At 51.1% G+C, this 25,187-nt stretch overlaps 1 protein-coding gene across 1 annotated transcript; it reads left to right on the top strand.

Annotated features, from left to right (window-relative positions):
- The first annotated feature begins 671 nt into the window (after positions 1–671).
- Positions 672–25,187, top strand: CSF1R (colony stimulating factor 1 receptor). Its single transcript, XM_054389159.1, has 21 exons — positions 672–720; positions 6,022–6,267; positions 7,048–7,332; positions 8,042–8,178; positions 9,258–9,417; positions 10,236–10,425; positions 11,459–11,574; positions 13,059–13,179; positions 13,852–14,042; positions 14,644–14,756; positions 17,632–17,758; positions 18,246–18,350; positions 18,656–18,766; positions 18,974–19,136; positions 20,188–20,291; positions 20,436–20,554; positions 21,460–21,582; positions 22,525–22,636; positions 22,986–23,085; positions 23,720–23,825; positions 25,059–25,187. Exons 1-21 carry the CDS (start codon positions 672–674, stop codon positions 25,185–25,187), a joined length of 2,907 nt encoding a protein of 968 aa, XP_054245134.1.

Raw genomic sequence — 25,187 nt, 5'->3', positions numbered from 1 at the left:
TCTCCCCAGGCCTTTTCCCACCTGGAAAGCTGCCCTGGGCTGAAGCACCTTCGTGAGCCTCTTGGGGGGGAGCTGCCATGTTCCTGTGTGGGCTCCCAGGAGCCCAAGCCAGCAAGAGCCACCAAGTCTGAGACAGAACTTGTCCTGCTGAGGTAGAATGAGTCCTCTGTCACCAAGGCAGGTCCCAGCAAGTCCCCAAGCAAGAGTAAAGAGTGTACAGTCCCTGGGCTTTTGGGTGGCAGTAGCCAGGGCAGGTTGGGATTGCCCTTAACCCTGGCAGGGTGCAGCAGACCCTGGCAGTCCTGAGGAGAGGTGTGAGGAAGGATGTGTGGCAGGAGGGTGGCTCCAGCAGCAGAGGGTCCCTGCAGCAGAGGGGGGTGGGGGGTGCATGGCCCCACCTCTGCCCCGGGGCTTTGTCACCGGTGACGTCTGGCGCACCGCTGCCGTCCTGGGCTCTTCTCCCCTCGTGTTTCAAAAGCAAACAACAACAACAACAAAAAAGGAATTTCTTAACTTGTGGTCAGCTCAGAAAGGAGAAGCTCCTGCTGAGGAGCGCTGGGGACGGCACCAGGAGAGGAGGCACGCAAGAGAGGAGGCAGCCACTGCTCCAAAGGATCCTTCCCTCAGCTGTGTCCCTGCTCCACGCTGGCGGCACCCTGGCTCCTGGGGACATGGGTCCTGCTCTGCTCCTGCTGCTCACCACAGCTGGTGCCTGGCACGGTAGGTCCACCAGTTCCCCAAAGCCCTACAGTGTGTCTTCATGTCACCCCAGGGCTGTTTTGGGATGTAGTAAGGGGTTCCTGGGTGTTTGCTGTGGCTGCTCCATCTCTCCTTATCTAAGGAGTGACAGCCTTGGTGGGGCTGGGGAAGTGCTGAAGCTGGACTAAGGGACATTTGGCTCCCAGCAAGAGAAAGTGAAGCTGAGTTCTCAGCTGTGTCTACCAAAAGCCTGCTGTGGGCTGGGACTGCCCCTGCTGCTGGGGACTGCTTCATGAGGCAGCCACCACTGCCCTGGACACGCAGGGACTGGGTGAGAAGCTGTCTGCTCCATGACACAGCAGGGAAGAGACACCAGTTTGACATTTAATGCAGACTGGGCTATAGCAGCTTCCTGAAGAGCATCCAGAACTGGCTATCATTGCAGAGGGAGGGCAGTGGTGGAAAGAGGCTGTGTTCCTAGTCTGTGTTGGTTCTGGAGCTTGGCTGTGCTGAGGGCTTACTCCTGGTTGCCTGCAGCACTACTGGGGTAGGAGCAAGGGGTGCAGAGAGGTGCACATAGTGTAAAAAGAAAGTGGAGAGATGGGAAAGGGAAACTTGCTGCTGTTTGGGTCTGAGCAGAAGTTAGGAGGAAAGAGAGGTTCAGCAGAAAGGGGGTCCTGAGGGAAGCAAGTCCTGAAATAGTGTTTGGCCCAAAGGGGGCAAGAGCTGGAGATGCCTGACCTGCAGGTGAGAGTCAAGAAGGTCATCTGCATGAGCTCCTTCCAAGCCACCTCCTGTCTGGCTGGAGATGTCTGAGGGTGGCTCTTTTCTGGTGGTGCTGGCATGCACAACATGACTCTAGAGCCAGGATGTGATGGAAACAGAGCTCAAGCAGCCAAGAAAGGATAGGTTGCTGTGCCTGGCTTTTGAGGCTGAGGAGATGGCCAAGAGCTGATAACCCACCAGCCTCCAGAGAGTGTCACTAAGCCTGTTCTGAGGTTTGTAACCAAACAGACAGAAACCAGCAGAGCTAAGCTTGTGTCTTCAGAGCTGGCAGCCTCTCAGATCCTGGGTGGTGCTTTCCCTCACTTTCCTGTTGAGCTTGCTTCCCTCACAAAGAGGCTGTGGTCTGAAGTGCCCCCTGGGAGAGGGCAATCTTGGGGAAGGAAAGCATTCAGCCTGTAACAGGGAGGTGGTGTAGCCCTGAGCCACTGCTCTGTTTGTGTTTTCATCCCAGGAAATCTGCATCCCTCTTGCTGTTGCAGTGCATGGTGCTTCACTTCAAGTCATGGCTTTAACATGAGCAGGATTCTTCCAGGACTTCTGTGCTGGGGTTGGGTTGTAACAGCTGCAGGGGTTTCAATCTCTTTTTAAAGAGAATAGGAATGAAGCAGATCTGATGTAGATATGTGAGAGATCATGTCAAGACCTCTCCAAAAGTTCCTTGAGGCACCAGGCAGTGCAGTTCACCTTGCAGTATGCCAAGGTTGTCCAAAGCTGGAGCCAGAGCTTGAGGTCCTTCTACCTCTTGGATACCCAGGGCTGATGTGGTATGACCACTGTGGTCTGGGCCCTTCCTAGGGCACTGTCAGGGGCTCACATCCCAGCTTTGGAACCAGGACAGGATGGATTTGATACCTGATGAGCTCATATCTGGTCTTGGTCATCTGGAGAGGTCTTCCTAGGTTTGTTGTTGGGGTTTGGGGAGGGGGTTGTGGGGGTTTTTTCTTTGGTTGGTTTTGGGTTTTTTTCCCTTTCAGATGAATCTAAACCTCTGACACAGCAGCCCCAAGCAGAGATGTGATGAGCAGCCATTTTCCCCATCCCCTGCTCCCTCCCCTCCCCTCTTCAGATATTGTAGGTGACTCTGGGGATGGTGTCCTCAAAACCCAAGCTTTTTCCCTCCCATCATTGTTGAGGAGCAATGGGAGCCTGAGTCAGATATGGGTCTCACTCAGACCTCAGCCTAGTCACCCCCCAGGGACAAGTCAAGGTGCTGCATACTGGCTTCTGTGGCAAGCTTCTCAAGCTTCTCTGTCTTACTAGCCTTCACTTCTTCCTCATCACATCCAAACCATTAGCAGAGGAAAGTAATGTTTTGGCTGGCATGGGAGAGGCAGGGACAGAATCTGCAGCTGCAAGTAGAGGTCATGGTTACACAATCCAAGTGTGGTTAAACCTTTGGCCAGCAGTTACTGGCAATGCTGAGGAAGCTGCTGGAGAGCAGTGGAGAGACATCCTTGGGCTTTGTGCAAGATTGCATGCTGGTCAGCAGGGAGAGAGCCTCCTCCAGCAGCCCTGCTTCCCTATTCTGGAAAAGGACCTGCTGGTCTGACTCATTCCTGAGCACACATGAAGGACTGGATGCTTGGGTGGCCTTCACCTAGCAGTGTCCTGCATTTAGTGTCTCTGCCTTGTCCCTCCTCACTCCACCTGTATGGCAGTTCTGCCATTGATAGGAGCCTTCAGTGAGAGCCTGAGGGCTGCTGGCTGCTTCTTCACTGTTCACAGGTCCACAGGATGTTAGGGGCTGGAAGGGACCTCTGGAGATAATTGAGTCCAACCCCCCTGCCAGAGCAGGACCATAGAATCTAGCACAGGCCAGCCAGGAATGCATCCAGACAGGTCTTGAAAGTCTCCAGAGAAGGAGACTCCACAACCCTTCTGGGGAGCCTGTTCCAGAGTTCTGTGACCCTCACAGTGAAGAAGTTCCTCCTCATGTTGAGGTGGAACCTTCTGTTATGGAGAGCACCTACCCTGAGCCTTCTCTGGCCAGAACATCTCAGGCTTAACTGGAGGTTGATGACAAGAACAGAGGGACATAGCTCTTGCCTTGTCCTCCTGCTGGGGCCAAACCAAGGACCAGTTCAGCATGGTCCTTTCCTGAGCCAGTCTGAGATGAAGAGCTTGGCTCCCCCAGCCAGTGGTGCTGAAGCCTGGACGTGGAGGGACAGCTAAAGCAAGGAGTAGGTGAGGCAAAAGTGTCCAGTAACAGTAAAAGAAGTAAGTGTCAAGGCCTGCTAGGAAAGCCAGCTTAGCAGAAAGGGAAGAAGGTCATACCTCAGAGAAGTGGAAAATGTGGCTCTGCACAGGATTCTGGGATATGTTTTTCCTCTGTTCTGGGATAAATGAGGTTTTTCCTCTTTCCACAGAGAGATAAAAGCATCACTGGGGAAAAAAAAAAAAAAACACAAACACTAAAAACCACCACCCAAACCCCAGGGAGATAAAATGTCAAACATTCCATGCTCCAAAGCTCCCTGTCCTCTGCTTCATCCTCCAGGGCCAGTGAGTTTGAAGCAGGCTTTGTTTGGGTTTCCCCTGGGCATCTGCATGGCTGCCATGCACCAGTGATGCCCTTCAGGTCTTTGAGTCCCAACCCATCATAGAAGAGAAGGAGACATCAGCCCAAGACTGCTTAAATGATGCTCCTTGAGTGAGCTCTGGAGTTCCAGTCCTGAGCACAGCTGGTGGCACAGGACACATTGGTGAGCAGGTCTAGGTGAGGATGCTTCTGCTGCCTCTTACAGGGACAGTGTCCAAGGCAGTATCTGCAAAAAGATTTGCTTTAAAATGTCTTTGCTACCCATGACCACAAGCAGCCTTCTGTTTAATCCTCCCTGCAGAAGAGGGCTGTAACATCTGCTCACTGCTTCCCTTTCCCATGAAGGATGTGCAACAGCAGCTGGACTAATGGTGCCACTGTAGGTTGCCTTGCTCTCTGCCACCTCTTCCATGTTCATTTGGACAACAAATCCTGCAGCTAAAGGACTCCTGGGAGTCCAGAGCAGCCTGCTGCAGAGTTTGAGGCATCACAAGACCAAACTCTGCCTTTGTTTCTGCTGCCACCACCGTGGAGAAGCCCTGCCTGAAGTGACCTCCTCTACAAAGAGCAACCAACTGATAAATTGGGAGCTACATTTTATGTTTGTTTGAACCTGGTGTGTGTCCCTTTAAGAGGTGGGGATGGGTTAGCAGCCGGGAAGGAAAGCAGAAGTGGGAAAATAGCCCTGGATAGGGGCTGGAGGGAGGGGTGCAGAGCCCCCCAGCACAGATAGCCCTTTGCAATGTGTTTCCTGTCCTCCCCAAAGGCCTGGTGTGGGGGTGGGGGCACTGCTTCTTCCCTCACCCCAGAGCACTGATTCATTTCTCACTTCCCCCCGCCCTAAATATAGGTAGTGACTCAAAGAACTTGCTGATGTGTCAAAACAGGGGAAAAAATATTTCCCTCTGACACTAAAGGGCTGGAGTGGGATCCTGGTTCCCCTTTGTTCAAGCCAGCAGAGAAGCCATCTACAAAGCAGAGATGGCATCAGAAGTCCAGCCTGGTTGCAGCACCAGTGTCAGCCTGGCCTGGTGTGCTCTGTGTGCAAATGCTTGGCTGGGCTTGCAGCAGCCATTTAGATTTCCTGTGCCTCAGTTTCCCACCTCCAAATGTGAGTAGTGACAGTGACTCCCTTCAAGGAGAACGCACTGAGTGCTAAGGCATAAGCAGGTGCCCTTCACAATCCACTGCCCTGCACTCAGCCAGCCCAAGGGTGTGCACTGACCTCCTGCTCTGCAGACGTTTTCCAGGTCTGTTCTAGCTCCAAACAGCACCAAAGAGAGCCTCATCCACTAGACTGGACTCAAAGTTCATCAGATGCTGTAATAAGCTAACCTAGATACAAGCTCCAGCTCTGCCACACAAGGAAAAGAAGAGGCAAAGCCCTTGCCTGATCCAAGAAGAGGCAAAACCCAAGAGGAACCATTTCAAAGCTATCAGCTGGCCTAATCAACTCCAGATGGTTGGGGTTTTTCTGTCCCAGTGCTCTGAATGGCCAGATGTAGGTTTTTTTACTTGTCCTTGAAATTCATTCCTTGGAGCATCAGGCCATATCAGGAGAAACAGCAAGCAACAGGACAGGACAAGAGGAAATGTGCCAGGAGGGGTTAAGGCTGGATATTAGGAAAAATTTCTTCACCAAAGGGTTGTCAAGCCCTGGAGCAGGCTACCAAGGGAAGTGGTTGACTCACCATCCCTGAAGGTATTTGAAAGAGATGTGGATGTGGTGCTTCAGGACATGGTTCAGTGGTGGGCTTGGCAGTGCTGAGTTAACAGTTGGACTCAATGCTCCTAAAGATCTTTCCCAGCTGAAATTATTCTCTCTCAGCCTGGTGGGATGGAGAATGGCTGGAGTGGTGTGAGCCAAAAAGCCAGTTTGGATCCCAAGCCCAGCCTCTTTCTGATGCTGATCTACTCCATTGCTCAGCAGTGTGAATTCCAAGTGAGCATCTTTAGGGATTATTTTTGCAGCCTCACTCTCTCCCTTTCCTTTGCAGGCTCAGCATCCCCAGTGATCAGCCCTGAGCTCCCTGCTCTGGTTGTCAATGCAGGTGACCCAGTCAGCTTGCACTGCTCAGGAGAGTCAGAAGTGGAATGGAAAAACCGAAGGGGTGCACTCAGCAACCACACCAGCAGCACTCTCACTATCCTCAAGGCCAGTTACAGGGACACTGGCACCTATCTGTGTGCTTATGTCAACAGCAGTGACAAGGGCATTGCAGCTGTGCACGTGTTTGTGAGAGGTAACCATCTTCCCCCTTCCTGAGCCTGCTGGCAGAACAGCCTCCTCTTGGGGAGCAAGGCCATTTCACACAGCTCCTCTCTTTGGCCATGGTGGTGTCTTTGAAGAGCAGTGCAGGCTTCTGGTGGGGCAGTGGCTCACCCACAACCATCTAAGGCCATGTAAAATGGGCCCCATGGTTTGAGCACTGGGGTAGAGTACAGGGCACCTACATGATGTGCACATCTGCACCTGGTCTGGACCTCTGCCTCCTGGCTTCCCTTCCTGAAAAAAGTAGGGAGGAAAGTCTGATGGGTGTTGTAATGAGCAGTGAGATCTGGAAATCAGAGTACCCCAAGTATGGGGGAGAGTCCCATGAGTCACATCCTCACAGCAAGACTTGAACCCCAAATATCCTTTGACCCCAGAAGAAGTGATGCTGCAGTAGCTCCGTCAGCTGAGCTCACCCCTTCCCTTCTACCAGAGGTAATGTCCTGGGCAGGGAAGCTGAAGGTCTGAGAACTAAAAAGAACACCATGGTTCAAAATTTTATTAGGGGCAAGGATACTGCTCAGTCCTTCTGCCTGTGTAGAGCTGTGAGCTGATTGCTGTGGTCTCCTCAAACACCTGCAGTGGCCTTGGGCTTGTGTGAGCATTTGGAAGCTGAGTCAGGCAGGCACTGAGCAGAGCTGCCCCAGCAGCCAGCTCCCACTGGGCAGAATGCTGCAGGCTTGTCTTTGTGTTTCTCAGCTCTGAGGCATTTCCTTATCTCCTTCTCTGGCCTGCTTTGTCTCCTCCACAGATCCCAACAACGTGTGGTACACCTCGACCTACTGGATCGTAGCGACCAGAGGAGGTGATGCTGAGCTCCCCTGCCTCATCACAGCTCCTGAGTATGGCTCCAGTGTGACTCTCATAAGGGATGACAGCTCTCAGCTCTCACCTGGGACCAACTATTCATTCAGTGCTGAGAAAGGAATAACACTGCACAATGTGCAGAGCCAGCAGAAAGGCCACTACAGATGCCAAGCAGTCATCAATGGAAAAACACAGAGGTCCCCAAGAATGAGACTGATCATTCAAGAAGGTAAGGATTGGGCTTGCTGCTGTCCTCATGGAGATGGCAATTGTGAAGCTGGCTACAGCAGATAGCTAAAAAAAGCTCCTCACTGGTAGTAGAAAAGATCTTCTGAACTTGCAGTCTTTAAAGGATATTTAATAGAGGGAAAATTCACAGCATCACAGAATTGTTAGGGTTGGAAGGGACCTCAAGGGCCAGCCAGTTCCAGCTCCCCTGCCACTGGGAAGGGACACCTCACACTAGATCAGGCTGCTCAGAGCCACATCTAGCCTGGCTTTAAAAGCCTCCAGGGATGAGGCTTCCACCACCTCCCTGGGCAATTCTCACCTTCTGGCTAATTGGCTCTTTCAGGTGGGTCTCCACAGACTCAGCAGTGTTCAGCTCTTTGCAGGCACTAACCCAGAAGACAGGAAAAAGTCCACCTATCTCCCTGATGTTCTGCAAGTCCTCATGCCCTGGTGCTTGCTTGGGATGTAACCATGGCAGAAGGTTCCCCTTCCAGCAGTGCTGGCTGCTGTGGTCTCCCTGACCTCTACTGCTTCCTATAGATGTGTGCACAGAAAGGAGTGATGACCCTTAGGAAAGGAGAAGGCCAGGGCTAGAGAGACTGCAGAGGATGGAAAGGAGAAGGTCTCTAGGCCTTGGGAAGTCTCCAAAGAGCACAGAGTCCCTGGGCCAGCTGACATTGCATCTTTCCCTGCTTGCCTTTGTGTAGGACCAGAGAAGCCTGTGTCAGTGATGATGGACCCCATTGACCACGTGAGGATTGTGGGTGAACCTTTCAAAGTCACCTGCAGAGTGACTGCTCCTTCCCACAAGTATGACATCAGATGGGTGACAGCAGCAAAGAATGTAAGTTGTGCAGCTTCAAGGGGGCTTTTCAGGAAACTGGGAGACATAGGGTGGTAAGAACTGCCCAGACCCACGTCACCTGCAGCAAAGTCTTGAACTGCCCAAGCAAAGCAGCTGTCCAAACGAGCTGTAGACCTCTGAGTATGGCCATCCCTTCCTGGGGGGCACACAGGATTAAGAAACACCCACCTGTTGTCAGGATCTTGCTGCAGGAGAGCACAAGGATCTTGCTGCTTTGAGCACAAGCCACAGGACCTACCAAAGAAACATGTCCCCCCCAGCTCTGCCAGGGCTTGGAAAGCAGCAAACATGTTCAGGACACTAAGATCTGGGTGAAGGAAGGGAATGCATTTCCAAACCCCTGCTATGCTGACTTTTAACTGCTAGATCACAGGATTACAGGATGTTAGGGGTTGGAAGAGACCTCCAAAGATCGAGTCCAACCCTCCTGCCAGAGCAGGACCATAGAATCTAGTGCAGGAATGCATCCAGATGGGTCTTGAAAGTCTCCAGAGAAGGAGACTCCACAACCTATCTGGGGAGCCTGTTCCAGTGCTCTGTGACCCTCACAGTGAAGAAGTTCCTCCTCATGTTGAGGTTGGATGAGGTTTGCTAGAACTCCTTACTGCATCTGATGCCTTTATTAAGGAGTCAATATAGCACAAAGTATGTTTGGGTCATAGAATCATAGAATCGTCAGGGTTGGAAGGGATCTCAAGGATCATCTAGTTCCATCCCTCCTGCCATGGGCAGGGACACCTCACACTAGATCAGGCTGCTCAGAGCCACATCCAGCCTGGCCTTGAAAAAGCCTCCAGGGATAGGTGTCACAGTGTGAGGCCAACTTGCAGTCAGAAGGCTGACAGCAGCTATAACCCAAACTGCTGTGCAACACCTGCCCTGCATACTTAGGTTTAGTAAGAGCCTCTTGGTCTTCACCCAGAGGATTTTCAGCGACAGAGGCTCTGTTCTAACACAGCTCAGTAGCCCAGAGGGAGTGAGTGTGTTTGCCATGAAGATTCAGTTCCATCCTCTGCTCTTCCAAGAAAGTGCCCTGATCCTCCCTCCTTGCCTGACAGGTCAGCAGATCGACAAACCCTAGCTCTGACCTTGACAAATACTTCATCAATGACACCCTGTTGGTTCCAGCAGTGACCATGGAGGACAGTGGGAGGTACATTTGTGTAGCCAACAACTCTGGAGGCTTCAGGAACGCCTCAACAACGCTGCGGGTGGTAGGTGAGTGCCTCCCCAAAAGACCAGGCAGCTGTGGGCTGCATCACACCTAGCCTGGGGAACTTGATGCTTCTGCCTCCATTCCTTCTTAGTTCTGTTGGGGGAAACATCATTCTGAAGGTTCCCATGAGAACTGTGGAGCTGCTAGGGAAGGAACTGCTGCTCCCTTCATTTGCTTGAGGAGCAGGAGGGCTTTTTTTTTTTTCTTTTTTAATACTGGATGAAAAATCTCCTCAGCCTCTGTGTGCTTATAAACAGCTTTAAAACAAACAACCAAACCAAAGAATAGGGCAAGGTTATGCTGAAGACCAGGAAAGAGCATGAGCAGAGTATGGATCTTGTCTCTTCCAGTAACAGATCCACCTAAGAGGACTGGAGTCTATTCTACACTTGTTGGATGGAAAATGCATCCTGACAGCTTGTAGGCTGGGATTTGCTGAAGCTGCTGCATACCATGGCTTGGAAAGAAGGCTTGGTCCAAGTCATTCCCAAGTGAGAAGCCAAGAGTTTAGCTAAGGGACTTGTCTGCTAGGGACTATCAGGACACACAGCTTTACCCTCATCACTTATTAGGATACAGAGTGTAGAACCTCTTTCCCCAGGAGAGTTCACTAAGATTTTCTAGCTCTCCTCAGGCAGTGGAATCCAAGCTGCCATGACAAGGAAGCAATTAAAATCACTCCTCTGGTAACACAATCTATACAATGCCTCATTCCCTCCTGCTGCCCTCTCTGACAATGGTCCATTTAGGAAGCTGGTATGAGTTTGTTTCAGGTCTCTGGACCCGCCTGCTGATGCTCCTGCTCTCCTCCATCCTGCAGACAGAGGTTACGTGCTCCTGACCCCAGTGCAAGCCACCAGCCAGGAGGTTGCCTTGGGAGAGAGTCTGAAGCTGCAGGTCCACGTCGAGGCTTACCCAAAACTACTCAGCTGGGGCTGGGAGCACACAAACCCCTTGAAGGACTCTGGAAACAGCCCATACAAAGGCCAGCTGACCTCTGGAAACAACTGGTACCTGCTCTCTTTCTTCTACACCGGCCATGACACCTTTCCAGCAGTGCTTTCCTTGGGAGACAGGCAGCCCCCATGCTGCTGGCTGACAGAAACCCCTCTGGTTTTAGAGAAGGGAACTGTTCTGCCTTTCTGTCTTCTCTTTTCAGTACTGTTAGCAAACCACAGTGAGCAGGTCTGATCAGGTCAGAGGACACCACCTCTTGTCTAGCCTGGCAACTTTGTCTTCAGAAGACCCTGTGGAAGTCACTCTCACATCTGTGGTCTGTGGTTGTTCACTCTCCTTGCAGGGAGAGATTGCAGGGGTGGGTGTACTGTACAAAAACCTGGACTCCCTTGCTGCTCCTCAGACATGTGCCATGCTCTGAGGCCTGGAGAGTGTGTGGGCACCATATGCCCCATGTCAAGAGAAGCCAGAAACATCTTTAAATGGATAAGACCTAATGGAGGGCACAGCCTTGCTCTTCCAAAGCCTCCAGCCAGCTGAGGCCAGAAGCAGGCTGAGAGAAGCATTCCTCTTGGGGAGTTTTGGCAATTCCCCTTTCATTTTCTCAGAAACTAAAAATGATCCACAAGAGGAACTGTGGCCCTCAGCAAGCACAATGGCTTTAGGGCAAACTATTTCATCTGATGGAGTCTGAGGGAAAGAGAGGACTGAGCAGGAGAGTCTATGACTTGATGCAAGGAGCTGTCAGAGGCAGGAGGACCAGCATCCTCTGGCCCTTCATAAGGCAATCATTTAGATATTAAATTCTTCTTTCTTTCTTTCTGAGCATTCACCATCCCTAGCCTTTCAGAGCTGCTGTGCACTTGGTGGCAAAAGGCCTTTTCCTTAAGAAAGATCAGACCCTGCTTGCTTCCCTTGGGGAAGCAAGTAGCAGATTCCCCTCACGGGTTGGGATTACTGCTGGGAGGTGTTCACCTGCTCCCAGGTGTGGGAATCAGCTGCACCTCATTCAGCAAAGAGTGTGTGAGTGCTTGAGTTTCCTCAGCAGGGTGTCCTTGATGGTGTTTGCTCTCTCTCTGTGAGCAGGTACAACTCCACACTCTTCCTGACCCGCCTGCAGGACGGAGAGGGAGGCCTCTACACGTTTTATGCCCTCAACAATGAGACCAATGCTTCAGTGACCTTCAGTGTCTCTATGAAATGTAAGTGCTTGGCACTGCCTGTCCTTTCACCCTGTTTCCCCAGCTGGCAGCAGGCAGGGTGGGGTACCAGGGTGTTGTAACCCCTGTTTTGGGGTGCCATTTGCATGATGAATGTAGGGCATGAACCCCATTATTGCTCCACGTTGGAATTCCAGAAATGCAGAGAGCAGAGAACCTCAGAAGTCCTTTATTACAGCATTGCAGAACTCCCAGCATTACAGAGTCTTAAAGTGACCTTAACAGAAGAAGTCTGTGATTGTGTGTTGGTTAGAAGGTATTGAGTGATAGGTTGGACTTGATGATCTCAAAGGTCTTTTCCAACCTGGTTGATCGATTCTGTGAAATCCCAGAAGCCCTTAACAGAAGAAGCAGTAGTCCTTAACAGAATCCCTAACTGAATCCTAGGGAGTCAGAAGTCCTGAGAGTACCTCTAGCAGAATCCCTAACCCCCCAATTCCTCTATTTCCCTAAGCAGCTGTTTAAATACCCTTTTTTATCTTCCACACTGACTCATTTAAGCAATAGAGTCTAGCCCTGTGTGCAAGCTAAAAACATTCTCCTACAGAAGGTGCCAGCACGTCCAAAGCTCTGGCTTCTGCAGGAAGTTTTTCTTGGAATGCTGTTGTTTTGCTCTTCACAGTGTGTGATTCCTCAGCTAGGGAATATTTCCCAGTGCCATGCATTCTGCCTGTGCCTTAGAAGCTCCTGTCTGCAGAACAGCAGCTGCTACACCAGGGTGCTTCCAGTCCTGGACACACAGCCAGGCTGCTCTGGGACACAGCCCAAACCTGTGTAGCACAGGGGGGTCCTGGTGTTTTGTTATTGCACTGTGGTGGGTTGAAACTACCCCCAAAATAAAAGTGCCAGGCTAGCTCACAAGGGTTTGGGAGCAAGGGAAGCTCTATTTACGAGCAAGAGAAGCTCTATTTACAAGCAAGTGAAGCTCTATTTACAAGCAAACTACAACCTAGAAATCTGCCATGCAATGAATATGTACAGAATATATACTATATGTAAAATGGATATATTTACAATTTATAAACAACACAGAAACTCCTCAGACATCCCCCACCCCCTGCCCTGAGATGGGTCCAGGGGAACCATTCACCTCCTCCCCCATTTCCCTCCCTCCTTCCTATTATCTTACACAGTAGTCAAAACAGAGATACCCCAACAAGGCCATGGGGGAGGAAGAGAGGCTGCAAGCAGAAGCAACGGAAGAAAAGAGAGAACTGTTTGTGCCACTACTCTCTATCTCCATCAGCAGGCCAATGAATTATACAGCCCTCAGCATTATTTCCCTTTTGTATCCAATGGTAATAATTTTGGTTTACTTTCAGCCTTTGCAGTCAGGAACTAGGCTAAAGTTCCCCCTTCAAACTATAACATGCACACGTGGAAAGTAAACCAGAGCACAGGGAATGTGCTCTCTCTTTTCCTCTCTCTGGCCATAGCACTCACTGCTTATCTGCCTTCCCCGACAGATCCTCCAAGGGTCTGCAAAATCAAGGTGCCAGCCAATGACTCCAGCACCCTTCAGTGCACAGCCATTGGCTACCCTGCCCCACGCATTGAGTGGTACCACTGCCCTCTGCACTCTGACAGGTGAGAAATGCCCAGGAGAAGGAGCACCTGCAAGCTGCGCCCCTGCCCTTGCTCTGCTGGTGTTTGCTGAGCAGCACCGTGTGGGTTTCCTGACGAGCAGCGTAGCAGAGCCTGCTCAGCAGCAGCTAACAAAGGAGGTTCTTGGGGATTGTCTGGGGAGGGGGAACAGGTTCTGTTCTGAGCTTGAAGAGTTCAGCCCCCTGTGGTTCAGGTGTGAGTCTTTTGGAGAAGTGCTCTGATGCAGACTGCTGAAGAGCTACATCCTAGATAGTCCTACCCTCTTTCTGGGACCTCCACAGGTCTGAGCCTCTGCAGAACACAAACTTTGCAAGATACAGCATGGTGGGAGGCAACTGCAGCTGCTTGAACCAAGGCTGTTGTATCTCAGAACCAGCCCCATGCAAGGAGGGAACTGCTGCCACAGTACCAGCCCCATGCAAGGAGGGAACTGCTGCCAGAGTACCAGCCAGATTAGGGCAGTCAAGGCTCTTTCTCTACAGAGCTTTGATGTTCAGGGAGAGGTCTTTTAAGTGGTCAGCAAGTAACATATCTCATAGAGCTGCAACACCAGTTCCCTGTGTCTCCTTTCTAGTCAGACACAGGCACCGACTCACTTCTGGGCAACTGTGCTGCAGAGAGAGCCTCATTCTCTCCTGCTTGATGTCTCTGCAGGTACAACAAGGACTATAGCTTGTTACTGAATGACTCAAGTCCCCAGGTGGTAAACGTGTTGCCCTTCCAGGAGGTGGAGGTGGAGAGCATTGTCCCGTTCCAGGAGCTGGGTGCTAATTTCACCTTCTGCTGTGTGGCCATTAACAAAGAGGGGAATGCTTCTGACATGTTTCACTCACTCACCATCACCAGTAAGAAACAAACTGATAGCTTGGCAGAGCAGGGGAGGATCTGGGGGCTTTTGAGGGCCCATCTTCCTATACACATATCCTTATTGTCTTGCAAGAGAGGTGGAATAGGTTCCACAAGACCTCTGTGCTCCCAGGAGGTGGGAGGCTTTGGCATTTGGCAGTGCTAAGAGATGTGGGAAATGTTGGCTGGGCACAGCCTGGTGCCAAAGGCTGAGCTGTGCCATGAACACCTTATAACTGCAGGACCTAGCTCCCTGCAGGAACAGCACAGCCAAGCTGTTGCTCAGCCCACTGCATCTTTTGATGGGTTTGTTCTTGCTGCACAGATCTTGGTCCTCAGTCAATCTGATCTGCACTTGGTGCTGTTTGTGTGGAAATTGGGGTGCAGGGGGGGGAACCATTGCAGCCTTGAGTTTGGCATCAAGAACTTCTCTCGGTTCCCAGCAGCTCTTTGGGTGTCTCTGAGGTTGTGTTGCACATGGGGGCAGCCCAAGTAACCAGCTGGGTAAAATGTTGCCAAAGATGGAATTGCAGCAGGAGTGTGTTACTCATCCCTGGTTTGTTTTTTTGGTTTGTTTTTTTTTTTTTTTTGCTCCTCCAGGAAGTGTCATGGTCCCTCCAAACAAGCTCTTCAGCCCCATTCTCTCCACCTGCATAGGCACATCGGTCCTGCTGCTCCTCCTACTCCTCTTCCTCCTCTACAAGTACAACCAGGTCAGATTCCCTGTGGCATAGCACATAGTAGGGCATGCCCAGCTTCAGCCCTGAAAGCCACAACCAGGGAGCATTCAGCCTGGAGGTACCAGGGGAGCTCCCTCCCTCATCTCCACTGCCTGCCAGCTTCCACAAGAGTTTCCTGCTGTAGGACAGGGCTTGTGCACCAAACTGGGTGTGGTAACACCTCTCCATCCCTGGTTCCTCAGTCTTGTAATCCAGAGGTCAGTGTAGATATTGGTGCTCATCCTGTGCTGTTAATTACAACTGGTTTTGTTCTGGTCACCATGAATCCACAGACTGAACTAAGGGTTTTGCATCTACTTTTTCTTCTTCTCCTCCTTGCTTTATAAAAAGCTGTCTTCAGGAAGAAACAGGATGATGTTAGAGGATGAGGTTTGTCTCCAGGAAGACTTGGTCACTATTTTTACACCAGAACTGGCCCCAGTTTCTCTGCAAGACTCATTTTTCCAGCATTTGGATTCCTTCTCAGTTGTTTCCATAAACTGCACCAATCAATAGCCACCTCTGCTTCATCAGTGGGTGAAAATCTCCTGGTTTTCAGCTCTCCTTTTGGCACTCTTCCATTGACAGCCCATCAAGGCTGCAAATTTTGCAGCAGAGCCCTGCTGCTGATTTCCAGGAGCTCCAGAAGAGCTCTCTCCCAAGGAAGCACATACAACTTTGTAAGCAGAGCTGTCTTTGGCCAGTTGTCCAGAGAAGGACAGGGAGTCTGATGGATGCGTAAGCACAGCTCTGAAGAAGCAGCTTTTAGAAAGGTCTTGGAAGCCTGAGAGAAGCAGGACGTGCTGATCAAACATCTCCCTCAGCCACGGGCTTCCTGAGTCATGAATGATTGCTGCAGTGCAAGCTGAATCATGGAGCAGAAAGCAGGCAGCAAGCAAGCCCTGCCAGTGCATGTGACATTCTTTATGGGGCACTGTCACAGTCCAAACAGTGGACTTGTGATGGTTCCTTAGTGTGATCTCAAAGTGCAAAACACTCAGGCCAGAGGATTCACTTCAGTCAGCAGTGAAACTTTTTATTGTCTACTCTTAGGAGGTAGAGAAAAGTGAGAGGAGAAAGGGGAAAGGTAAAGTGAAGAGGGGAAAGAGGTCTACAGGAACCAATAATACAAGGATCCAAAGACATCTGTCTGGTCCCAGCTCCAGTCCTGCTGGTTCTTCTTGATCTTAGTGGGGAAAGCTTTCCTTCAAAGTCGTCTTCTTGTTACCTCTTCTTCTCCTCGTTGTAAACCTGTGACTCCCTCAGGACTTCTTCAGGACTCTTCCTGTTGCTAGAGAGCCATCTTTTATAATCCATTTCACATCTGTCAATGTCTGAACTCTGCCTCTCTCTGCCCCTCATGCCCCCCACGAGTAAGGCTTCCACGCGTGCCCAAGGAGGGGTGCCCAAGGCATGGGCTGCCTTGGAGGCAGGCAGCCTCAGGCCAGGAGGTGTGTTTGTGTATGACAATGACATTAGGATGAGCAGAGGTCACTAAACTTCATGGTTCCCTTGGCAACACCAGGCCATCAGTCTCTCTTGGCTGCAGTTCCGTTCCGAGGCGATAAGCACAGACAGCGCAGTTGTCTGTCATACCTGGTGGGTACAGACCCTTGGTACCAGCCAGGGCTCTCCCACTGAACCTCCACCTGGAAACCCATGGAGACCTCAATCCAGTGCACAAGCTCAGTCCCTTAATCAGTAAGTTATTATGGAGCAGGCTGCTGCAAAACTCATGCTAAGACGTTAGCCTGATTTTCACCCCTCCTGCTTGGGGTAAGGGGGTCCTGGTTCCTGATGGCAATGGTGAGACAGAGAGTGCTCTGCAGACTGCTCCTTACAGGGACCTCCACCTTGGAGAATCCTGTCTGGGCCCTTTTGGACAGCCTGCACAGGCACAGATGTTCAGCTCTCAGGCAAAGGAAATAGAAGCAGTGTGGAAGAGGAAACAAATGCTGAGCATCAAAACTGCTCCTCCTTGTTTGCCTCAGTTTTTCTCCCTCGTGCCTGTGCTCAGCCAGCTTTGAGCATCTGCCTGCACTCTGCATCATTCTCTGCAGCTCTGCAGGGGAATTGGGGAGGGGGAGAATTTTGGTGCCCACCTCCTGTAGCTGGGGCATGGTCACTCCACCCATGCTCCCTGGTGTCTGCCTTGATTGACCTGAGACCACCTTTGCCACACTAGGGTGCAGGTCCTTGCCTGTCTCCTAGCACAGGAGAAAAGCTCTCACACAGAGCACTCTCAGGCCAAGCTATTTCACTGTCTTTCCCTTGATCTGTACTTCCAGTTTGGCTCCCTTAACCCTCCCACCATGAGTGATGACACCCAGCACAGGCTGGTGATTGCCTCTGCCCATGGGCTCCAGCACTGCTTCTCTCTGCCTTGCCTGGTTCCTTCTGCCACGATATTCGTGGAAAAGAGAAGATATTTCTTACTTCTCTTTCTCCATTTCTTTTTTACCCCTGTAAGGGAAGCGAGGCTGGGCCAGCTCCACCATTCTGCTGTGCTCAGCAGTCCAGGGTACCGAGGAAGCAGACAGAGTGGGGATATCTCACTCCAGCCCTAGGCTGGCACTGTCAGCCACTGGTCTGGTGGAGCATGCTGGCTCCCCCAGCTCTGCCATCCCAAGTGAGGACAAAGGGCTGCTTTAAGTGAAAGAGACAAGAGCGCCTTCCTCAGTCACGGGTGATGACTTGGAGGGACTCTGTGACAGCAAAGGGACCAGGCTGTCCAGGCAGAGCCTCTCTCACTCAGTTCAGGTTCAAAGCAAGAAATGTTTGATGGGCTGAAACCAAAGTCTTCCCTCTGTGTCTCTATGCCGGTACTGGGGGACCCTGAGCAGCACTAACTGAAGTCCCTTGCTTGCAGAAACCCAAGTACCAGGTGCGGTGGAAGATCATCGAGGCCTGTGAAGGGAATAACTACATCTTCATTGATCCCACTCAGCTGCCCTACAATGAAAAATGGGAATTCCCCAGGAATAACCTCCAGTTTGGTAAGGAACCTTTCCTGCTGGTTGCCTGCAGCTCACCACAGAGCTGAAAAGCTCTAAGGGACAAAACTAAAGCAACTGGGCACCACCCAAAGCTGCATCCAAGGTGTTCCAGCACCACCCTTAGCCAGGCCTTGATGCCCTCTTCCACACAGGGTGGCAAATGTCAAGGCACAACCTCCCTCCAATCCTCAGTGGCCCCAAGGAAGGTTGAGAGGATCATGTCCCTCCTCTTGCATCTGGAGCCATTCTAATGCATAGTGCTGGTGAGGCTATGTTTGGACACAGCCTCTTTGACACCATCTCTGCTCACAGCAGAGTTGCTCTCAGCTGTCAACCAGCTCCTGACTAAGGGAAGTGTCATCTTGTCTGTGCTCAGCAGGAATCCCCACCCACCAGACATCCTCCTCAAGGCTACGTGCAGAGCAACTGCTCAGTTACTTCCTATAAACCATCTCATAAGCAGACTTGTTTTTTTTCCCCTCTGCAGGAAAAACTCTTGGAGCAGGAGCCTTTGGAAAAGTGGTAGAAGCCACTGCTTTTGGGTTGGGCAAAGAAGACTCTGTCCTCAAAGTGGCTGTGAAGATGCTAAAGTGTAAGCCCAGAGCAACCTGCAAAGGCTGAAACCCCCCAGGCTCTTTTGGGGAGGCTGCAGTGTGGGCACCACATGTTGGTGCTCCTCAGCGTGCAGCACCTAACTTTTTTAGGTGTTTCTAAGCATTGCTGGAATCGTGCTGTTGTGGACACACATGGCCAGAAGCACAGACAGAGGACACAATTTCCTCTCTAAGCCCAACTCCTCTTGTTGCTCCATCACTCTGTCTATCCCTTTTTTCTGTCCTCTCACATCATCTCTTCCTTGTCTCTCCCTCACTCCTTCACACAGCTCTTCTCTTGCAGCATCAGCAGACACAGATGAGCAGGAGGCTCTGATGTCTGAGCTGAAGATCATGAGCCACTTGGGACACCATGAGAACATCGTTAACCTGCTGGGGGCGTGTACCTCTGGAGGTGAGTCCCCCCAGCCCCTGCTCCTCTGAGGGTCTTCACTCTCACAGCAGGGACAGCTGATGAGCTCAGAGGTCTCCTTTGAAGCCACAACTGTGTGAGGTCCTGTGGGCTGGCCACCTCCAGACACAGTATGGCTTCTTCTGCCTCTCCCAGGGACAGGTCACAACATTGTCACTTCTTAATGACCCCTTTCTGCCTCCCTCCCAGGCCCGATCCTCGTCATCACCGAGTACTGTCGCTATGGAGACCTGCTGAATTTCCTGAGGAAGAAGGCTGAATCCATCATTACCCAGGATTCTGCCCTGGACACTTCTTTAGACAGCTCTGTTGATTACAAAAACATTGATGTGGAGAAGAAATACATCCGCAGGTGGGAGCAGGGTTTGGGTGGCCACAGGGCTGAGTGGTGCAGGGCCTGGGCTGGGTACCTGCTGGCAGAGACGAGGGTCAGAGGTTGGGGGACTCACAGAGCACCAGGCTCTAAAAGCCTCTGGGCTTGTGCATGTTTAGACTTTGCTACAGCTCCAAGTTTTTCCAAAGTCTTCCAATATCCCACAATAAATCCTGGTTTCACAGAATTACTAGGGTTGGAAGGGACCTCAAGGATCATCCAGTTCCAACCCCCTGCCATGGGCAGGGACACCTCACACTACAGCAGGTTGCTCACAGCCACATCCAGCCTGGCTGCAAAAACCTCCAGGGATGAGGCTTCCACCACCTCCCTGGGCAACCTGTGCCAGTGTCTCACCACCCTCATGGTGTAAAACTTCTTCCTAACATCCAATCTGAATCTCCCCACTTCTAGTTCTGCTCCATTCCCTCCAGTCCTACCACTACCTGACATCCTAAAAAGTCCCTCCCCAGCTTTCTTGTAGCCCCCTTAAGATACTGGAAGGCCACAATAAGGTTTCCTTGGAGCCTTCTCTTCTCCAGACTGAACAGCCCCAGCTCTCAGCCTGTCCTCATAGGAGAGGAGCTCCAGCCCTCTGCTCATCCTGGTTGCAATCCAGCCTGCCCTCCCATATGCTGGAACTGGAACTTTTTGTCTTCCTTGCATTTTTGAGTTTTGAGGGACAAGAAGTTGAGTGCCCTGGACAAAAGGGGAACAGTACTTAAAGCCCCATACCACAGGGCATCTATTGGAATATTTGGGTTGGAAGGGACCTTTGAAGGTCATCTTGTTCAGTCTCTCTGCTTTAAGCAGGTACATCCAGACCAGGTTGCTCAGAGCCCTGTCCACCCTACGTCCCCTTTCCAAATAAGCCTCAGTGTTGGCTTTCCCTTTGCTCTTAAGCCACCAGACAGGCCACGTCCCACAGGCAGGGATGTGGTTTCTTATCTCAGTGGCTTTAGAGAAGGGTAGAAGGTAGTGCTGGAGAGTTGCTAACAACCTGCCTATATCTTTGTTGCTTCTGATTCAGTGACAGTGGCTTTTCAAGCCAGGGTGTGGAAACATACGTTGAAATGAAACCAGTGTCATCAGCATCATCATCCTCAGCATCATCAGATTCTGCACAAGCCAGAGGTGAGTTAAAGACTCATTTCTGTGTTTTCATGATTTCTTTATTCTGGCCATCCTGCCTGCTTTAGCTCTGGGGATCCAGGACACAGCACAGCTTGACTACTCACCAGGTTTGCAGCAACTCTAAAACTTTACTTCGGATTTCAGGGCAAAGCTCAGAGGAAGATGATGAAGCCAGGGAGGATCTTCGACCCCTCAATCTCTCTGATCTGCTACATTTCTCCAGCCAGGTGGCCCAGGGCATGGCCTTCCTTGCATCAAAGAATGTAAGAGCCAAGCAGACAACTCCCCCCATCTCCCAGTCTGGGAAAGGCCACTCCAGCCAGCAGGCATCAGCCACCCATCTGCACTAGGCTTGGGGTGTTTTGGATTGGGTGGCCAAGCTCAAGCAAGCTGCTGCTGCTGGAGATGGTTCTCTCTGCTCCATGTACTGGGTTCAGGCATGCTGGGCCATGGTGAGTGGTGTTTCCTTCAGAGCCTTTGTCTCCCATGAGCTCCAGGCTGGCCTTCATGGCAGGGCAGTGATGCAGGGCTGTGCATCGTGCTAATCTCAACGTTTTCTCCCCAAGCTTTTTCATGAGGTCAGGAACTTTGATGCAAAGTTGCCTTGCACTGGCTGCTTCCCTGCTGCCCCAGGGACAAGGAACTGAGAGTGGCTGTTGAGCTGTCTGCCAGAGCTGGCTCCGTTAGGGTATCAGAGTAACCATATGGCTTTGAGATGAGAACACAGTGTCAATAGCTACTTCCCATGGGGAAGATAATGATCCCATGAGTGATTAAAGGAGGTGGCATGAACTGTCATGATGCCTTAACACTGCAAACAAGTTCTTTGCCATAAGGGGAACACTGGGGCAGGTTGCCCAGGGAGGTGGTTGGGGGCCCATCCCTGGAGGTATTCAAGGTGAGGTTCAACAGGGCTCTGGGCAATCTGATCTAGTTGAGGATGTCCCTGCTGACTGCAGAGGGGGTTGGATTGAATGACTTTGGAGGTCCCTTCCAAGCCAGAAGTGGTTGATTCCTTGTACATGACACAGTGCCTCTCTCAGGGTGTTCTCCAGCTGGCCACGTTCCCTTATCCCCTGTAAGTGTCGCTTTGGTGGCAAGCCCAGGCCACAGGGAATCAGCTGGGACTGCCATGGGCTGGGTCTCAGCTGTGCTCTCTTCTCCCCAGTGCATCCACCGTGACTTGGCTGCCAGGAACGTGCTCATCTCAGAGGGTCGGGTAGCCAAGATCTGTGACTTCGGCCTGGCCCGCGACATCATGAACGACTCCAACTACGTTGTGAAAGGCAACGTGAGTGACCAAAACAGGGACAGGAGCAGCCATGAGGCGGGGGAGAGTGGGGGTAGTTTTAGGCTGATGCCTAGGAAATTTTCCATGGATTGAGTAGAAAGCCATAAAATGTAAATAAGTCACCACTGGATGTAAAGGGGAAAATAATGGTAAGGTCTAAATAACCCCATTGGGCTGATAACCAACATAAAATGATAGGGTGTAAATAAATTACCAGTGGATGTAAAGGGGAAATAATGGTAAGGTCTAAATAATCCCATTGGGCTGATAACCAACATAAAATGATAGGGTGTAAATAAATTACCAGTGGATGTAAAGGGAAAATAGTGGTAAGGTCTAAATAACCCCACTGGGCTGATAACCAACATAAAATGCTAGGGTGTAAAGAAATTACCACTGGATGTAAAGGGAAAATAGTGGTAAGGTCTAAATAATCCCATTGGGCTGGTAACTAACATAAAGGTAGTTGTATAAACCAACTCTTGCTCTTTCTTGCTCTCTTTGCTCTAGCAGATACCAGCTGATAGCTTTTGCTTGGCTGGTGCTGACCTTGGCTGCATTCTTGTTGTGGCTAAGGACTAACAAGCTACTCTCTGCTTTTCTCTTCTTTATTTCTCTTTTTCCAGCGGGGATGTTGGAAAGGAGAAGGGAAGCTATTGGTAACCTCCTGCATTTGTTCAGGGGGGGTTCTTGTGTTGTTTATAAATTGCAAATCCAAGTGAATGTTGTCCATTTTGCACATACTCATTGCAGTTCCTATTTCTAGATTGTAGTTTTGCTTGTAAACATAGCTTCATTTGCTTCCAACTGAGCTGGGCTGGCAGTTTCTTATTCTGGGGGGTAATTTCAACCCTCCACAAGGGAGGCTGGAGAGTGAGGACAGGGTGGATGTAGCACAAGCTGCCAGCTTGTCCCAGCCTGCAGGACTCTCTGCTCTTGCAGGCTCGCCTGCCCGTGAAGTGGATGGCCCCAGAGAGCATCTTTGACTGCATTTACACGGTGCAGAGTGATGTGTGGTCTTATGGCATCCTGCTCTGGGAGATCTTCTCCCTTGGTAAGAAAAGAAACAAGCTCACAAACTTGTGCTGTTTTGCATGCCCTAACATCTCTGCAGGGAAGTTTCCAGGAAAAGGAAGAAGGTTGACAAAGATGTTGGCTTTTATCAGGGCTGTAAAAGAATGTTGTGCCTGACCCTTAGAAACCAGGGATCCTGGATCACAGAATCAGAGAATGGTCTGGGTTGGAAGGGACTTCTGGAGGATGATTTGCTCTAACTCAGTCTCTCCAAGAGGGAGTAGTGCTGGCTCAGGCTATCTTCAAGGCTGCTTCTTCCCAGCCCACAGGGCTAAAGTGTTAAAGCCTCTAGGGTCTGAGAGTCACCTCTGCTCCTGTTATTGTCACAGGTAAAAGTCCCTATCCTGGCATGGTGGTGAACAGCAAGTTCTACAGCATGGTGAAGCAGGGATACCAGATGGCCAGGCCTGACTTTGCTCCCTTGGAAATGTGAGTGGCTGCACTGAGATGCACCCTACAGGTGACAGGGTGGCTGGAACTACTTCATGAGGTGCAGGCAGGGAGATGGCACAGGGACATTGGTCACAGGTCTGCCTGCTGCTGCCAGGTATGTCTGCCCTTGAGGTTCAGCCTAGATTCTGACAGGCTGCTCATTCCCCCTGTAGGAAAGCAAGGCCTGGGGCAGTCAGTTATGATGTTCCATCCAATACTTGCCCTGGTGATGGAGAGAATAGGGGAGAGCTCTTGTTAAATGTCTACCTTCCTGAACTTGGTGAATTTTTCTTTTTATCAGTCAGCTACTTTTGACCCCAGGACTGTGAGAAGACATGCCTGAGTAGGCTACAGGAGGGGAATGAGTTTAAGCTTAAAGAAAAAAAGTACTGGAGGTCTAAAGCCCCTTTAGATGGATTAGAGATGTTGATGTTGATGGATTAGAGAACTTTGCTTTATAGATTTCTGTACTCACCTTTCCCTGGAGCACTGCATGTGCGCTACCCAGGGATTTATAGACAGGAAAACAAGGAACCACTCAGTGCTGTGCAGTGCTGCAGGGGAGAGCCTGGGGGTGCAGTAGCTTTGCAGCAGCACAGTGCAACCACCCTGTCCTGGTTTGGCTCTACAGGTACAGCATCATGCAGGCATGCTGGAGCCTGGAGCCCACACGGAGACCCACCTTTGACCAGATCAGCTGCTTCATTCAGAAAGAACTTGAGGAGAATAAGGAACAGGTGAGGACCTTTGGAGAGCAGAAGGGAGATGTGCTTTCCACCTATATCTATGAATATAGAATCATAGAATTGTTAGGGTTGGAAGGGACCTCAAGGATCATCCAGTCCCAACCCACCTGCCATGGGCAGGGACACCTCACACCAGATCAGGTTGCTCAGAGCCACATCCAGCCTGGCCTTAAAAACCTCCAGGCATGAGGCTTCCACCACCTCCCTGGGCAACCTGTTCCAGTGTCTCACCACCCTCATGGGGAAGAATTTCTTCCTAACATCCAATCTGAGTCTACCCATTTCTAATTTTGTTCAATTCCTCCCAGTCCTATCATTACCTGACACCCTAAAAAGTCCCTCACCAGCTTTCTTAAGATACTGGAAGGCCACAATAAGGTCTCCTCAGAGCCTTCTCATCTCCAAACTGGACAGTCCCACTCTCTCTGTCTTCATAGGAGAGGTGTTCTAGCCCTCTGGTCATCCTCTAGCCCTTCTCTGAACGCGTTCCAGCACATCCAGATCCTTCTTGCTATAGTTCCTGGACAACTGTCCTGGTGATGTCCCTTCCCTGTAACTGATGGGAACAGTTTAGTGTGGGTGGGAAGTGCAGAGATGCATCCAGCTTTCCACTGCTGTGCAGGGTTAAGTCACTGCCCATCACAACTGAAGAGGTTGCACAAAAAACTACAGCTGCTTTGCAGCAACCCCTATGGGTATGGATAGTGACAGGAGTGCCAGTGCAGGAGCCCTGTCCCATCCCCCAGGATTTAGTGTGCAGCCTTGTGCCCAGCTGTCCTGCAGCAACATGAAAGCACAGGCAGGTCTGTGCTGCCAGGGACCACTGCGGGCCAGCAGAGCGGAGGCCTGAGTTGGCATCCCCACAGCTGGTGCGGAAGCAGATGTTGTACATCACTGAAGGGAATCACAGAACTAACCAGGTTGGAAGAGACCTGCAAGATCATCAAGTCCAACCAATCACCCAGCCCTATCTAATCAACTAGCCCATGGCACTAAGTGCCACATCCAGGCTCTTCTTAAACACCTCTGGGGACATCAACCCCACCACCTCCCTGGGCAGCTCATTCCCATGGCCAATTTCTCTTTCTGTGAAGAGCTTTCTAAGATCAAGCCTAAACTTTCCCCTGCACAGCTTGAGACTGTGTCCTCTTCTTCTGTTGCTGGTTGCCCAGGAGAATCCTGGGACTGAAAGCCTACGGCTGGGCTCTTTTCTTCTCTTTCAAGGACTACACCAACCTGCCCTCCCCTGCTGAGGAGGACAGTGGCTGTGACACTGGCTGCTGCGAGGAGACCTGCGAGCAAGAGGACAGCGGCCAGCCCCTTCTCAAGAGCAACAACTACCAGTTCTGTTAG

This window comes from Indicator indicator, chromosome 18 (genome assembly GCF_027791375.1).
Source record: "Indicator indicator isolate 239-I01 chromosome 18, UM_Iind_1.1, whole genome shotgun sequence".
In the NCBI taxonomy this organism is placed as follows: Eukaryota; Metazoa; Chordata; class Aves; order Piciformes; family Indicatoridae; genus Indicator; species Indicator indicator.
The sequence above is the reverse complement of the archived record's forward strand: the minus strand, read 5'-3'. Positions and strand labels throughout refer to the sequence as shown.